At 33.4% G+C, this 15,491-nt stretch overlaps 1 protein-coding gene across 13 annotated transcripts in view; it reads left to right on the top strand.

Moving 5' to 3' along the window:
* The window catches only part of LOC139122014 (protein unc-13 homolog B-like), a 212,686-nt gene extending 199,176 nt beyond the window's left edge, over positions 1-13,510 (top strand). For all 13 annotated transcript variants that reach the window (XM_070687362.1, XM_070687360.1, XM_070687371.1 and 10 more), the window contains 5 exons: positions 134-211; positions 4,387-4,534; positions 5,210-5,305; positions 6,129-6,288; positions 7,311-13,510. In XM_070687362.1, coding sequence (XP_070543463.1) covers positions 134-211; positions 4,387-4,534; positions 5,210-5,305; positions 6,129-6,288; positions 7,311-7,596 — 768 coding nt within the window. In that variant the 3' untranslated portion in view covers positions 7,597-13,510. The remainder of the gene's footprint in view (positions 1-133; positions 212-4,386; positions 4,535-5,209; positions 5,306-6,128; positions 6,289-7,310) is intronic.
* The last annotated feature ends 1,981 nt before the right edge of the window (positions 13,511-15,491 follow it).

Here is a 15,491-nt window from a genome sequence, read left to right as displayed (position 1 = left end):
AAAATTGCAAAAATTAAAAAAAATTAAAAAATCCCACTACTTTCTGTCTATTGTCCCATTATGGGAGTGTATTACACGTTTATTTTCACCACATCTCATTGTTTTGTTCTGTAACTTTATCTCAATCTGACAGGAAGTTACTAAGGAGGAAGGCAAGAACTTATCACCAAAGCAGTGTGCTGTCATTGACATGGCGTTAGATTCTATAAAGGTGAGACGGTGCTCACTTTGTCATGTGATGATCAATGTAATGTTAAAAACAGATACTGAGCAATAAATTTTGATCAAGTAATGGAATGTTGAAGTCAGTGTTTATTAGCTACTATAGACTATATAGTCTATAGAAGCTATTGGGATGGGTATCCGTCCGGCGTCAGTCTGTATGTATGTATGTACATGTATGTATGTATGTATGTATGTATGTCCGTTTGTGAGGCGTCCGTCCACTCAAATATCTTGAGAACCACAGTACTTACTGATTTGATATTTGTTGTGTAGATGTAAAATATGATTTTGAGAAACTCTTCTTTAATTTTTTGATATTGTTGAAAATAGGCAAATTAATGCTAAAAAAAGGCGTTTTTGGTAAAAAATCTTCTTCTTCATAAGCGCTGGGCAGACAGCTTTGTTATTTGGTATACAGGTCCCTAGGGAAACCCAACTTGGATTTGTTCAAATCGTGATGAGATATGCAAATCTGTATTTGTAAGGAATTTTTTTGGTCATTTTTGATCAAAATTTGACTTACATTGTATGTAATTCTTGTACTGTATAAACCCTATCAATTCATCCAGAAAAAATAATTGATATGATTTTAAATAATTGAATTAATTAGGAAATCATCAAAGCCAAAATAATTTTAATGTAGAATTATCAGAAAGTTCAACTTTTTTTACAGTTCATGGTGAAATGTTTACCATCTTAGAGGATTAAAACATGTAAAGGCAACTTTCCTGAATCCCAACTTTGACATATTCTGAACCGTCATTTATTGTGCCCTGTATATTATCTGAAAGAAATTGCTAAGAATAGATTGTCATGATAGGGTGGTCAAATAAATAGAGACAGAGAAAGTTCTAATTTCCATTTATGGTTGACTTGGTAAGGATAAAATAAAATTTCTTTTTGAGGAAAAAGATAGAGTGGTCAATTTAAAGAGTGGTCAAAGTGATAGGGTTTCTATGGCAAAGCTGGACTGTAAGATTCCTCATGTGCTATTTATAGCAAATATGCAATCTGTGTAAACAGTGCAATGAAAGTGTTACATGATGCTTTTGATGACATTGAAATCCTTAAGTTTCAAACATTTGTCTCTTCAGTGTGCTTTCTCTAAGTACGTACAGCCTCAACTTATTCAACAAAACTTACTTACGATGTTAATGTGAAAGTTAAAATGTGCTTGGTTAATAGGATGAAAATACTGATAAAAAGATAACCAGCTTAAGATTCTTTATAACCTGACAGATATGCTGTTTTTTTATGATGAAAATCTTGATTTAAGCAAGTCTTATTTACTTTAATTAGAATGTAATTAACTCTCGTTTATTAGCTACTATAGACTAATATAGTCTATAGAAGCTATTGGGATGGGTATCCATCTGGCGTGCACTGTCAGTATGTATGTATGTATGTATGTATGTCCGTTTGTGAGGCGTCCGTCCACTCAAATATCTTGAGAACTGCAGTACTTACTGATTTGATATTTGTTGTGTGGATAAAATATATGATTTTGAGAAACTCTTTTTATTAATTTTTGATATTGTTGAAAATATGCAAATTAGCACCAAAAAAGGCGTTTTTGGTAAAAAATCTTCTTCTTCATAACCACTGGTCAGACAGCTTTGTTATTTGGTATACAGGTCCCTAGGGATAACCCAACTTAGATTTGTTAAAATTGTGATGAAATATGCAAATCTGTATTTTTACGGAATTTTTTTTTCCATTTTTGGTCAGGCCATCCTGAAATGAGCTATCAAAGATATCCACCTTCTTCATCAATACATGTGTCACAAAGGGTTATTCTCTACATAACACAGCAGAGCTCTGTCAACTGTTGAGTCGCTTGTTTTTTCAAAACCGCTTGTCAGACAGCTTTTTAGCTCCGCTGTCAGCGACGCGGAGCTTATCAAATAGGTTGATTTTCCGTCGTTGTCCGTCGTCATCCGTCGTCGTCCGTCAACAATTGCCTTCTCCTCTGAAACCGCAAGTCCAATTGCTTTGAAAATTTATATGCAGCTCACTTGGGGTGACCTCACTTAAGTTTGTTCAAATCGTAGTGAAATTTGCATATTTGTATTTTGCGGGCATTTTTTGGTGTTTTTGGTAAAAAACTCTTCTTCTCTGAAACCGCTTGTCTGATTGCTTTGAAATTTGATATGCAGTTTACTTAGGGTGACTTCAGACAGATTTGTTCAAATTGTGGTGAAATTTGCATATTTGTATTTTTAAGGCAATTTTTGTCATTTTTGGTAAAAAAATTTTTAAAAATCTTCTCCTTCAAAACTACCAGTCAGATAGCTTTGATATTTGGTACATATGTCCCTAGGGATGATCTATTTCAGATTTGTTCAAATTGTGCAGAAATATGCAAATTTGCATTTTTAAGGCAATTTTTGCGATTTTTGGTCAAAAAATGTATTTCTCAAAAAGTACTGGTCTGATAGTTTTGAAATTTGGCATACAGGTTTCTATAGATGAACTAAGTAATATATATTGAATTTCTGATGAAATCTGTAATTTTGTATTTTTGGGCAATTTTTGCCATTTTTGGTCAAAAAATGTGTATTTCCAAAAGTACTCATCTGATAGCTTTGAAACTTGGTATACAGGTTCCTACAGATGAACTAAATGATATTTATTGCAATTATGATGAAATCTGCAATTTTGTATTTTTGGGGCAATTTTTGCCACTTTTGGTCAAAAAATGTGTATTTCCAAAACTACTCATCTGATAGCTTTGCAATTTGGTATACAGGTTTCTACAGATCACCTTAATGATATTTATTGAAATTATGATGAAATCTGCAATTTTGTAATTTTGGGGCAATTTTTGCCATTTTTGGTCAAAAAATGTGTTTCTCAAAAAGCACTGGTCTGATAGCTTTGAAATTTGGTATACAGGTTTCTACAGATGAGCTAAGTAATATATATTGAATTTCTGATGAAATCTGTAATTTTGTATTTTTGGGGCAATTTTTGCCAATTTTGGTCAAAAAATGTGTACCAGTATTTCCAAAACTACTCATCTGATAGCTTTGAAATTTGGTATAGAGGTTTCTATAGATGAACTAAATAATATTTATCGAAATTATGATGAAATCTGCAATTTTGAATTTTTGGGTCAATTTTTTCCATTTTTGGTTAAAAAATATGTTTCTCAAAAAGTACTGTTCAACAGCTTTGAAATTTGGTATACAGGTTTCTATAGATGAACTAAATTTGATCTTTTGAAATTATGATGAAATCTGCAAATTTTATTTTTTGGGCAATTGTTGCCATTTTTGGTCAGAAAATTTTATTCTCCAAAAAACTACTCATCAGATAGCTTTGGTTGACATGTTCTTAGGGATGATCCAATGTGATATATTCAAAGTACAATGAAATCTTCTATTGTGTATTTTTGCAGCTATTTTAGCCACTTTTTTCTGGCCACTGCATTGAGCTATCAAAGATTTCCACCTACTTCATCAACATGTGTCAAAAATAGTTATTCTCTACATAAACACAGCGGAGCTATATCGGCCGCTAGGTCGCTTGTTTAATATTTGGTTTACATGTCCCTAGGATGACCTTAGTGAGATAATTTCATACAGTCAGGAAATACTTAATTTTGTATCCATGTCTATAGTAGCTTCAGGGACTTTGGCCCTATGTTTAGTTTCCCAATCTTTGAGCTGTGATTATCTTTTTTACCTTTTAGTCCAGCCATTCATTTGTTTTGTCTGCCAAATGTCATAAACTTAAAAACCAATTGTCTATTTATTCTTTAATCAACTCCATGCAAAATGTGTTTCATGGAGTTGTTAATCCAATGAATGTTCTTTGATATAAAATATAGGTGTTTTATCTTGATGTATTTTCCTTGCTGTGAAATCATCCTTTGTCGGATTAAAAAATCAGCAAACACGAAAATCAGATAATGGACAATGAACCATCTCTTAAAAGTGATTTTCCATCCAACTAGATGTTACATCCATTTTCTGTCAGCCTTACAATTCACTAGTCATTACTGGTTGTCACAAGTCACCAAAATCAAAATCATTGCCAAGACAGCATAAGTCTCCAAATTTTAGTATTCAGTTTGATTCCGTAAAAGTCTTAAGTCAATTGAATATCCATGCACACTGTATGACATAAAACTCATTGTCTTTGTCTGTTTCTTTGCAGCAATATTTCCATGCATCAGGTAGTGGATTAAAGAAGACGTTTTTGGAAAAGAGCCCAGATCTGCAGTCCCTGCGATATGCCCTGTCACTGTACACCCAGACAACAGATACACTCATCAAAACATTTGTACAGACACAGACATCACAGGGTGAGTTAAGGCAGTACTTCATTGGATCAGTATGGAAGTGTTATACTGCAGTCTAGTGTCACAATGATCCTTGAGCCAAACTCTGTGAACATGTCATGTTTGTAGACAATTTACCAGAGTTCATATTTGTCAAGTGCAAGGGTAAAACAGTTTAAAACGAGACCCTTTTCAAATTGACATGAAATGAAGCTAAGAAATGCTACACCTGTGATTCATTTGTCTATGATGGTTTGCCATATTCCATTGATATTAGGTTTAATGGTTCTACTCCGGAATAAAAATGACGTGCAGTGTTCTGCAGACTCAGTACGCCCAATAGATCACGTGATGGCAGTACAAACAAAGCCATGGGTACAAATGTGTATAGAAATACACTTATTGCTATGCATGTTTGTACGCATTGTTTTGTTTGAACCATGGTCCATTCAAATTCCGGGTTTGACCTACTATGATACAGTGAGATGATAGAGCAAGTGACCAATGACATCACAGTTTGGACAGCTTTGTATTTTGTTTTTAAAGTTAAGAAACTGACGCGTAATCATATAGTAACAAGTTGCAAACAGCAGACAATGCCATGACAGATCTTAGTTGTCTTCTAACCTTCCAGCAAGAACTCTGTGCCATTGTGACAGTTATGTTAATGAGTATACTTTCATCCTGTCTGATTCACAGATCAACCCAGTGTTGATGATCCAGTCGGTGAAGTGTCAGTGCAAGTGGATTTATTTACACATCCAGGGACAGGAGAACACAAAGTCACTGTCAAAGGTGAGCTGTGTATAATCCACTCTCAACCAGTCCCCTCTGCTTTTACAAGATTTGAAATGATGGTATGCTTGTTCCATGTCATAGCCAGTGTCTGCTGATTGTATTCCAAAGCCACCAACATCACTTCAAGTAATACACCATCCAGGACACAACACTAGCTAAGGATAGAACTAAGCAAAGGGGTGACCTGCAACCCACAGAAATCTCAAATGATCCAAACTTTATTTTGATTCACAGCCATGATATATATTGTTTTCCTGTACAATAAGTCTGCCATGGAATCTGCTGAAGAGATCTACCGGTTTAGATTATGTGACCATAATTGTAGTACCATTTAACTTCTGATCCATGTTTTAAGCCATAAGTTTGGATTCTCTGTGAAAAAATTTGTTTTTGTTGATGTGCTGAACACAACAATTTTGATTTTGTACACAGTAGGGATAAATTCTATCTTTTTTGTTAATGAATGAGTTCACAATTTGATAGCCAGATGTGTCTGTAAGTGGAAAGACCCTATCAACAGCAGGTGATTTTGGTTAAGGTTCCACAATACAGTACTTTTACAGTAAAACAGCTTGAAAAGATGTTTGTATATTTATATTGATCCTAAATTTACATATGCAAATAATGTCATTATATTCAAATTTTTCAGCATAATATCAAGTGGATGTAATCAAAATATTTCTCCAGTTGTCAAGCATACTGATTCCGAACTTATTTATAATTTTTTCTTCCTTTTGAAGCTTGTAATTTGCACCACAGATCTGAATATGTTTGGACTAAACTATTTGTTTATTTATTTCTTTCTTTGTTTGAATATCAGTGGTTGCTGCTAATGACTTGAAGTGGCAGACGACAAGTATGTTCAGACCGTTTGTAGAAGTCAATATGATTGGTCCACATCTCAGCGATAAACGACGAAAACATTCCACAAAATCCAAGAGTAACAATTGGTCACCAAAGTACAATGAGACCTTTCACTTGTAAGTACATCACTCAACTTTTCCTTTTCCCTGTTTTCCCTTCTCTTTATAGTTTCTGTTGAATGATTCCAATTTAATGGAGTGTTGTCCGTGAGTTGAGTGATATCACAGGAATATTGAGAAAGATATCTTATGTTTCTAAAAAGGAGGGAAAAAGTTTGAGAAGATAGAGCCTAGTTAGTGTTATAGAAATGTTTAAAGAGGCTTTAGCTGGAACTTTTGATGTTTTATTATTTTTTTGTTAGAAAACAAAAGTGTACCTCCACTCTCTAAGATGAAAGAATGATGATGATGAAGTATAAGCCTGAAAATTGAAACATATTACCGTATCTACAGGGTTATTATTTACAAATAAATTCTTATCTGGACTAAAATTCAGTGATCAAGAATAAATTTGGATATTACACACACACACACACATAGGCTGTGTTGAAAAGATAAACACTGACACTTTGAAATGGATTTAGTGTCAAAAAAGTGTATTGTACTAAACAGAACAAAAATATAACATATCCAAAGTTACTAGTGATAAGAGTTTTATTTCTGAAATCAGGTATGACAGCAAGATTTTGAAAATCTGTCAGTGACCAACCACATTACATTTGTTACTTATTTATTTTTTTGTCCAAATGTTTGCACAGTGATATGCATATATTTGTACTTTTGGGAATGCAGAAAATGCTCTAAGATATATACACATCCTTCGGTGCTTATTATTTTGTTTTCAGCATTAACAGCAAATTCTGCCAAAGTCCAAGCAAAGTGTAACCGTGGATCAAATTGTAGAGAGAGTACAATTATAGGCCACTGAATATTCTCCTTATCACTTCATTTGCATACTCAAACAGTGTGCCTTAATATCCTTGCATGGATGAATACACTAAATATGTCAAATTTGGATTTCAATTTGAATTATTTGAAATACTGATGCACATTCATTCAAGGAAGAATAAGGAACAAATTTTAAATTCTAAAATTGAACTCTCATTGACCTGTAAATTTATACATTATATTTTCTCTAGTATCCTTGGCAATGAGGATGATCCAGACGCCTATGAACTTCATATCTGTGTGAAGGACTATTGTTTTGCCAGGGAAGATCACCTCATTGGCAGTGCTGTCATGCAACTACGGGACATAGTAGAGTGCGGCAGTTGTGCCTGTTGGTGTGCCTTGGGAAGGACGGTGCATCTTGACGACACTGGCTGGACTATCCTTCGAATTCTCTCTCAGCGCACAAATGATGAGGTAGCCCGGGAATTTGTTAGGTTGAAATCCGAGAGCAGGACTGAAGGTGGAGATGCCTAATTATGAGATATCAAGAGTTGAAAGTGTCTGATGATGTTGAGCATCGTGATGAAGAGGAGGCAGAGAAGAGGAAGATAAAATTTGGTTACTGTGGTTACCGTGGTGCTGTGCTCAGTTTCCCTGAGTTTAGCGGTCTCTCTTTTGCCAGCCAGTATTACACCATCTCAGAACCGTACTGGTTCAGTGTGAATTTGCCAACGCAAGAATACACAGCTGGACCATGAGATGTGAGAAATTTTCAAAAAAGTCATACTTGAAACTTTGGTGTTTTTGGAACAAATAAAAACAATCCAAATCTGTTCAAAAAAATTCCCTGTGAAATTTTGGAGTGATCCTAGCATTCCATAGCTAAAGACAAAGAAATTTACATAAAAACAAAAGAGAATATCCATGTGTCGGTAGAGAGCACTCTGACGTGGGATTATATTTGTAAATATTAGGTATCTTAGAAAATATCTTTAGAGATTCAGGCACTTATTTTTCATCTTTCTGTCAAGAAGGGGTGCATCATAAATGCTTTCAAATACTTTTTATGACCTTTTCACAGATTATCTTGTTAAATATATTGATTGCACCACCTGTCCAAATGGCCTTGAGCTGTGTAGGATAAGTAATATTCTGTCGTTGAGTATATTTTTTGCTATCTAAGTTATTACGGAGGTCATTAGCCTTACAGTATTTTCTTTATTTGGTGTACAGAATGAAAATCTCTATACTATAATTGATTGATATATTGCAATAATGAAGTAAAAAATTATTTATGCAAGCTTTTGTCACTTTTCACTCCATAATTGGCTCGTTAGTAAGATTCAAGGAAGACAAGTTGTAATTTTGCTTGTTTTCTGATTAAACTTAGTTTAGTACTTATGAACATGGTAGAGTTTTCCTTTGATTTTTCTGTTTTTTGGTTTTTGTAGTTTATGCAAGTTGTTGATTCGTAGGACAGATATTGGATATAGTTGCACCCTATCATTAATTCTTAACCACAGCAAGCAATGTGAACAGTGCCCATTTCAAATTTTGTGATACTGTATTTTGACATATTTCTTGTTATTGAGGGATTCTACCAAGACGACAGTTACGAGTAAATATTCGGATGTTTATGCAAATGCTGAAATTGCATTGTAAATTATTTGTGTACTGAAGGATTAACTGTGACAATACTGAATTTTTTTAATAATATGCTTAATTTTCCATAAACTTTCAGAACAAGCTATCTTTCACAAATCAGTGCTTCGATAAATAAATTCTGTTCAATTCCCAAGGATAATTTAGTTTTGATGGTATTTCATTTGACGTGAATTCACATATTTTTGAATATGTAATGGTGTAGAAAAAACATCCAGTATATTTCATGGTTACAAAAAGACCAAAACAAGGCCTGCATTCAAAACTTTCGATTGAAAAACCAAATTAAATTTGAAATTTAATCATATTGTGAAATTCTAAGAGTTGTCTGTGTGTCTGCATAAACTGTACAGGCAAAAAACTTTTTCAATTTCCCCTAAAATGAGAAGGTAGCCAGCCCATTTGCTGTGAATAATAGTTCAGCTTTATGATCAAGTTCAAGTCTGTCCTCTAGTAGCATCCCTCATTACATATTCAGGTTTATCAAAATTCTACATCTTCACTTGGGATACTAGAATGTCTTAAAAATTGCCCTTTTAATACTTTTGTACTTACATCATGATTATTTTTCACATGAGTTCAAAGTGGTTTTTACCAAAGTTTACTTACAATAATTAATCAAATCAGTATAAACCTCTACTATATCGGTACTTAGCAGTTATCATTAGTTGTGATATTGCAAATTTCACTTAAAATTTATTTTGCATTGAACAAACGCTGGTAGAAACACAGGTCACAGGTCAAAGGTTATAGTTACTTAATTTTACAATCAAAATTATAAATTGTATATCAAAGTAAAATATCAAACATTTTTTTGTTGAAATATATGTTTAGTCACATTAAATTTGGTAATTGTATTTCCACTAGTCACAGAGTACAAATATTAATCAAATTAGTGTGAAAGAAAGGCTTATCTTATTGGTTAGTATTTACATTTGACCTTTATGTATTGCCATGGTTACATGTTAGAATACGGATGTGAATACATTTCATTTACAAAGTGGATCACGTGTACATTAATTATTCATTCACTGTGAACATTAAGCCTGGTAAATGATTGAGTTAATTCACTTGTCAATTGTCAATACCTTATCATTTACAGGGCTCTCAATGACAACATGACATGATACATATCCTTTTGTGTTGCATGGCATTGTGGGTAATTTACAGTTCAAAGCAGTTTTGAACATTCTCAGTTGCAATAATAGAGTGTTTTATGTGTGTTGCAATGCCTGTATAATACAAGCTCCCCCCAATCTCATTAATTTTCATGATATTTCAGAAAGTATTTATATCATTGTATCCAACAATCAACCAAATTATAGTGTACAAACATTCTCAAAACATGCTTCTATAGAAACACATTAAATCCTGCACTGTTCAATAAATATATTATATCCAGCATGGTTTGGTCAAGATCCTCAGTGTAGTATTATTCAGCAAACATGTCGCATTGTTTTTGTAACTTTTATTCATATACTGTTGTAGCTTTTGATGGCGCACAATACATTCAGTTGTATAATGTAGAATTAGTAAATAGCCATTGTAGGGTATCTTAATATTAAAGTATTTGTTTCAAAAATTACTATTTCCACCCCTCTACCTATCACAATCACAAACCAAATCTAATCAACACCACACAACTATCTTACTTCATTCTCATCAAACCAAACTATCATGATGAAATTCAGATTCATATTTTTTTTCAAATCCAAATTGCCAGCCAATCCAGGCCAGAGACTATAATTCAATCAACAGTGACATATTGACGTGTGAATTAACCAATCAAAGATGAGATAGTGTTATCCCGAGAGAAATTAACACAATGATAAATTGTGTATTTCTTGTTAATTATTAAAATAAATTCACTGTAAATTTCTTTGCACACACTACGGGTTCACAGGATGACGATTCCACCAAATCATTTGTGCTTGTATACTTGTTCAGTGTTAATATAAATATATGTTGTCTCTTTTGCATTCTAAAATTATTACATTCTAAAATTATTACAGCAGAAAAATCTCTAATTACGTTGTGGAAATCTCAGTAATAATTTCAAAGTTTGGTGGGTATGGACATATTTTAAAGTTTCTTAAAAATTCTTCTACTTACACAGCAATACACTTGACAGCTTCTGATTGGTCGTGCATTATTTATGTAGTTAATATTGCTGTAAATAGTTACATAGCACATCACGACTTTGATTCCATGGCCTTCAACAGACCTTTACTAATTTATATGGTTCATAAAATAATCAGAGTGTGTTTTCTGAGTTCCCCAGAGACATGGTAATAAAGGTTGTAAAATTGAGCCTCTGCAAATTCAGAATTGGATTCTAATTGAATTTGGTCTGAAAAGTGTTTCATCTTGTGCACAGTTTTCAATGCATTCATCATCACTTTGCTGGAATACACGTTTTTAAAGTACTTGCCAACTGCAAAACTGACTTTCAGCATGAAATTTTGTACTTGACTCTCTCATGGATAGTTGAGTTCCACAGACAGCAAGAAAGCATGAAAACATTAGCCAAGATTATCAAGAGGCCTTTAATACTCCTGAAAAGTTTCCTAGTTCATCGGTGTCAATATACATCCCTCATACGTACATTTATTCATGAATACAAAGCCCATCAGCAACTGCTTGCTAATTCCATTGTAGTATTCTGTATGACCTTGACTTACTTTGATTTTTTTATGAACCAAATAAACTTACTGGTTGCCTTAATCTCAGATCATTCCTGGGGTCAAAGGTCTTACAAGATCAGGTCATCTCCTTGGCAATATTTTGTAGCTAGTCTGTGTCATTTTAGCAGGGATTTATACATGTGCCTTTTTTTCAACAATAATCTACAATTATTACTCCATGATTGTCAACCCTCTTTGATAATATCAAGATCCTATTCAACAGAAATGGACAGATTGTTACAACTGAACTCTATCAAGTGGCAACATTATTGTTATTTTTTGTGTCGTGGTAACCTTGATAGTTACCGGTGAATCCTCTTTCTATCTTTCAGAAAAGGAATGAACAATAATTGAATTATCTATATTCCTTGGTTTCCTGTCGTCTTCTAATCAAATGTATTCCTGTACCCTATATGTGATGTTACAATTTGTTGAAAGAGTTCAGTTTAAAATTGACATTGTTGCCACTCGATGAGTATAAGTTGAAGGTTTTAAAGGAGGCAAATTCGCAAGTTGAAGGTTTTAAAGGAGGCAAATTCACAATGAAATGTCAATCTTTTGAGGGGCAATAAGCTCCCTTGATTGGTAAAATAAATCATAATTTGTTCATCTCAGTCCAAGAAATCAAAATGTTTTAAGATTCTCCACAAATGAGGGTAGAAAAATATCAGTTCTTTGCGTAGATAGAGTATGATACTTAAAACAAATGTCTGTTTTTATAAATCTACATCATGTTGATTCTGGTGGCCAAGCTAGACTCAAGTTGTTTTGAAACTTGATGAAAGTCTTGAGAAAGTGGGGTAGGGGTGGGGGGTGGTGGGAGAAACCTACCTACAGTTGTTTTGTAATCCTGTTTCTAATACCAATATCATATCTTCCCAGGAAATATTTCATAATGTAAAACTTTTGGGAAGGAAAAACATAGGTGCCAAAAACAAAACAAAGTAAAGAGATGGTAATCTTTGTCTGATAGTACAAGATAGCGTAGACAAGAAATCCAGAACAACACTGTAGATTCTTTTGGTGGTGACATGATATCATTGACTTACAGTTGTGTATTTCAAAATTTCTGGCCCTTCTGGCAAACTGTAAAAAGTTCTGTTCATCTTTAGGTGTAGTCCAGAGTGAAATCATCTCACGGAAAATCCGAGACTTATTCAAAGTTCAATTAACGTCTGAATGTGCTTTGAAAATTGTTATCAAGTTTTTCTGAAGAAAATATTGTATTTGCAATGTCATGCGAAAATTAATCTGAATAGCATCTCGTTTTGTTTGTAGTTCTTAGAATAATTTACACCAGCTGTTGTATACTAAAAGTGAGATTTTCAAAAATTTCATCCCAAATACCCTGAGGTACGATTGGCACATTTTACTTCCATTTTGCATCAAACCAGTTGGATTAATGTTTAAAACTGAGAGTATATGCTAAAATGTTAGAATTTTGGATCATACATTTAGCTCATGACACTAGGCTTTGACGTTTTATAGGGGTCTAAACATGAAAGCATTGATTCAGTTGACAGGCATGTAGATCACAAAAAGAGCCACAATACAACAAAAACCTAATTAAACATAGAATTAACATACTGGTATGATCTTCTTAATCAGGAGATATTTGTGTCAGGGTCAAAGTTCAGAGGTTAAAGATTTCATTTTGGACTATACCAGTGGATGTACTGTTTTCAACTTTGATATTCTGACTCAGTGCAATTCTTCATGACAATGCTTTTTATTGAAGATTGCGTTCTCAGCCACTGAGTTGTGACTTCTATTTTATACTACTGACCTTGAAGTGGCCCAGTGACTGGGCAACCAATCCTCAAACACTTCTATAATCCCAATAAATCATTTTTTGTACATAAAAAATGTCACTTTGTGGTCAATTCTTACAAATAATTGATTTTTCAATTCATTCCTCAAAATTAGTAATTCAGAAAATTTGTTAATTGCTAGTGTGTTGGTAGAACTCATATCTACATTGTAATTGTACTTTTTTTCCTGGGACTTTGAGGGATTACCTTTTTCACTTTGGACAACACTGATTTATTTTTTGTTTTTCATTTGTACAAAATCTAATAAATCTCATAAAATTGCCTCATGAATTTATCAATTTGTGACTGGTTTTTTGTGTACATGATGACATGGTACATGATGAGGATAATACACAACTCATCTTCTGTCTTTCCTTCCTCCAATCATCAGCTGTCCACATGACATGAATCGATAAAAAACACTAAGATTACTGTGTGCATCATATCCATTATCATTAAAGCATTATCAGAGTGTGTGTGTATGTATATGTATGTATGTATATATTATATATATATATATATATATATATATATATATATATATATATATATATATGTGTGTGTGTGTGGTGTGTGTGTGTGTGTGTGTGTATGATACACCCAGTAATATCTCTCTCTCTCTCTCTCTCTCTCTATATATATATATATATATGTATATAAATTGGTCAGATATCTATGGTAGCCATAAAACACAACCATACATGTACATGTAGTGCATAAACAGAAATTTGCAACAGTTTCCAAATCCTTCTTGGGCAGTCCACAGCATTTATTTGCCTCGCTTATTTGCAATGGGACAACCTTTTCACAGATTATACTCACACCAGATGATCTCTAGGTCATGAAAGGTCACTATCACCTTTAGGTCATGAAGGGTCATTGCCCCCAGTTGCTAGCATGCATCAAAACCATGTTAAGACACAAACATGCAACCTCATTAACTTCCATATGAGAATAGTTATTTTACAACTTTTCATTCCCAGGGCACTATTCAGGCTGCACTCAAAAATACTGGGGTTGGGGGGGCTTGAGAAATTTGAGAGAGGATTTGAAAGTTTGAGTAGTAGGAGAGGGGATTTGAATGATTTGTACTTGGTACACAAGAAGAGGATCTGAAAATGTCTTTCCCCTTATTTTTTAAATTTCCAGATTCCACAGTTTGGTTGGTAATTCAATAAAAAAATATTGTTATGTAATTAAATGGTTCTAATGTAAATATGTAAATAATAATTGAACAGATTCTGGAATTATTTTATAGTATTTCAGGACTTTATTTTGAAAAAATCTAAAATAGTATGCATGCCATAGAATTTTCCTAGGAAAAACAAGAAGTAAACCTTGTAACAGGGAACGGAAGCTGTAACTGTCGATATCTTCCATACTTTGGTTCTGAGTATAAACGTCAGTTTCTTGTCCTACTCTCCATAGCAGGTATTAAATTACCAAGTATTCTCTTTGAATACAATTAAGCTGTTTATTGTTGCTTTAACAACTGAACGGGACTGTAATCCAGGCTAGGGCTAACTATATGTAATACCAACCGTTGATATTCATCCACACATATATGTGCAGTTTGCCCGTAAGGGCGCCCTCTATTTCCTACACATTTATTTGCAGTTCGGAAGGAAAGGGTTAATTAATTAATTAATCTTGTCTTTGGGAGTAAAGAAATTTTAAGCACAAAAAAATATGGAAAAATATCCACAATAACATGCTGCTACTGCCCTTTCCACTATCACCAATGAAAATAAACATATTGTAGAGGCAGTGTTGAACAATGTGAATACATGGGCAATCTGCGTGGGTTTGTGAGTACATCTAGAATGTTCCTATAAAGAACATGTAATTGTCAATACAGAGAAACCACAATGTGAGTGATCAGTAGCTATGTTAAAGATAATATTTTTATTAGTATTTTTATTCGGTGTGTCAACATCATTTTCTTGCACTTAGAATTTTCAAAATCATGTTTAAATGCTTTTTATGGAAGACTGGTCACGACATGCGACATGTTTTTTAATCGGATCTTTGGTTAGGGTTAGGGTTAGGGTTAGGATTATAGGAGTTAGGGTTAGGGTTAGGAGTAAGTTAGGTTTCAGGTTACTCCCTCTATATTACCAGACAGGAAGCTCTTCCTCCTTGTGTATTTGTTACTTTATTTTTTGTGTCTTTTTATATGTTATTTATAATAAAATAACAGCGAAAAGCTGTTTTCTTATATTTATCAATAAAGGGCAGTTAATTTATTTGTTTATTTGTATATTTTTTTGTT

The sequence above is a fragment of the Ptychodera flava genome, chromosome 21, assembly GCF_041260155.1.
Source record: "Ptychodera flava strain L36383 chromosome 21, AS_Pfla_20210202, whole genome shotgun sequence".
NCBI lineage: Eukaryota > Metazoa > Hemichordata > Enteropneusta > Ptychoderidae > Ptychodera > Ptychodera flava.
This window is presented reverse-complemented; position numbering and strand designations above follow the sequence as displayed.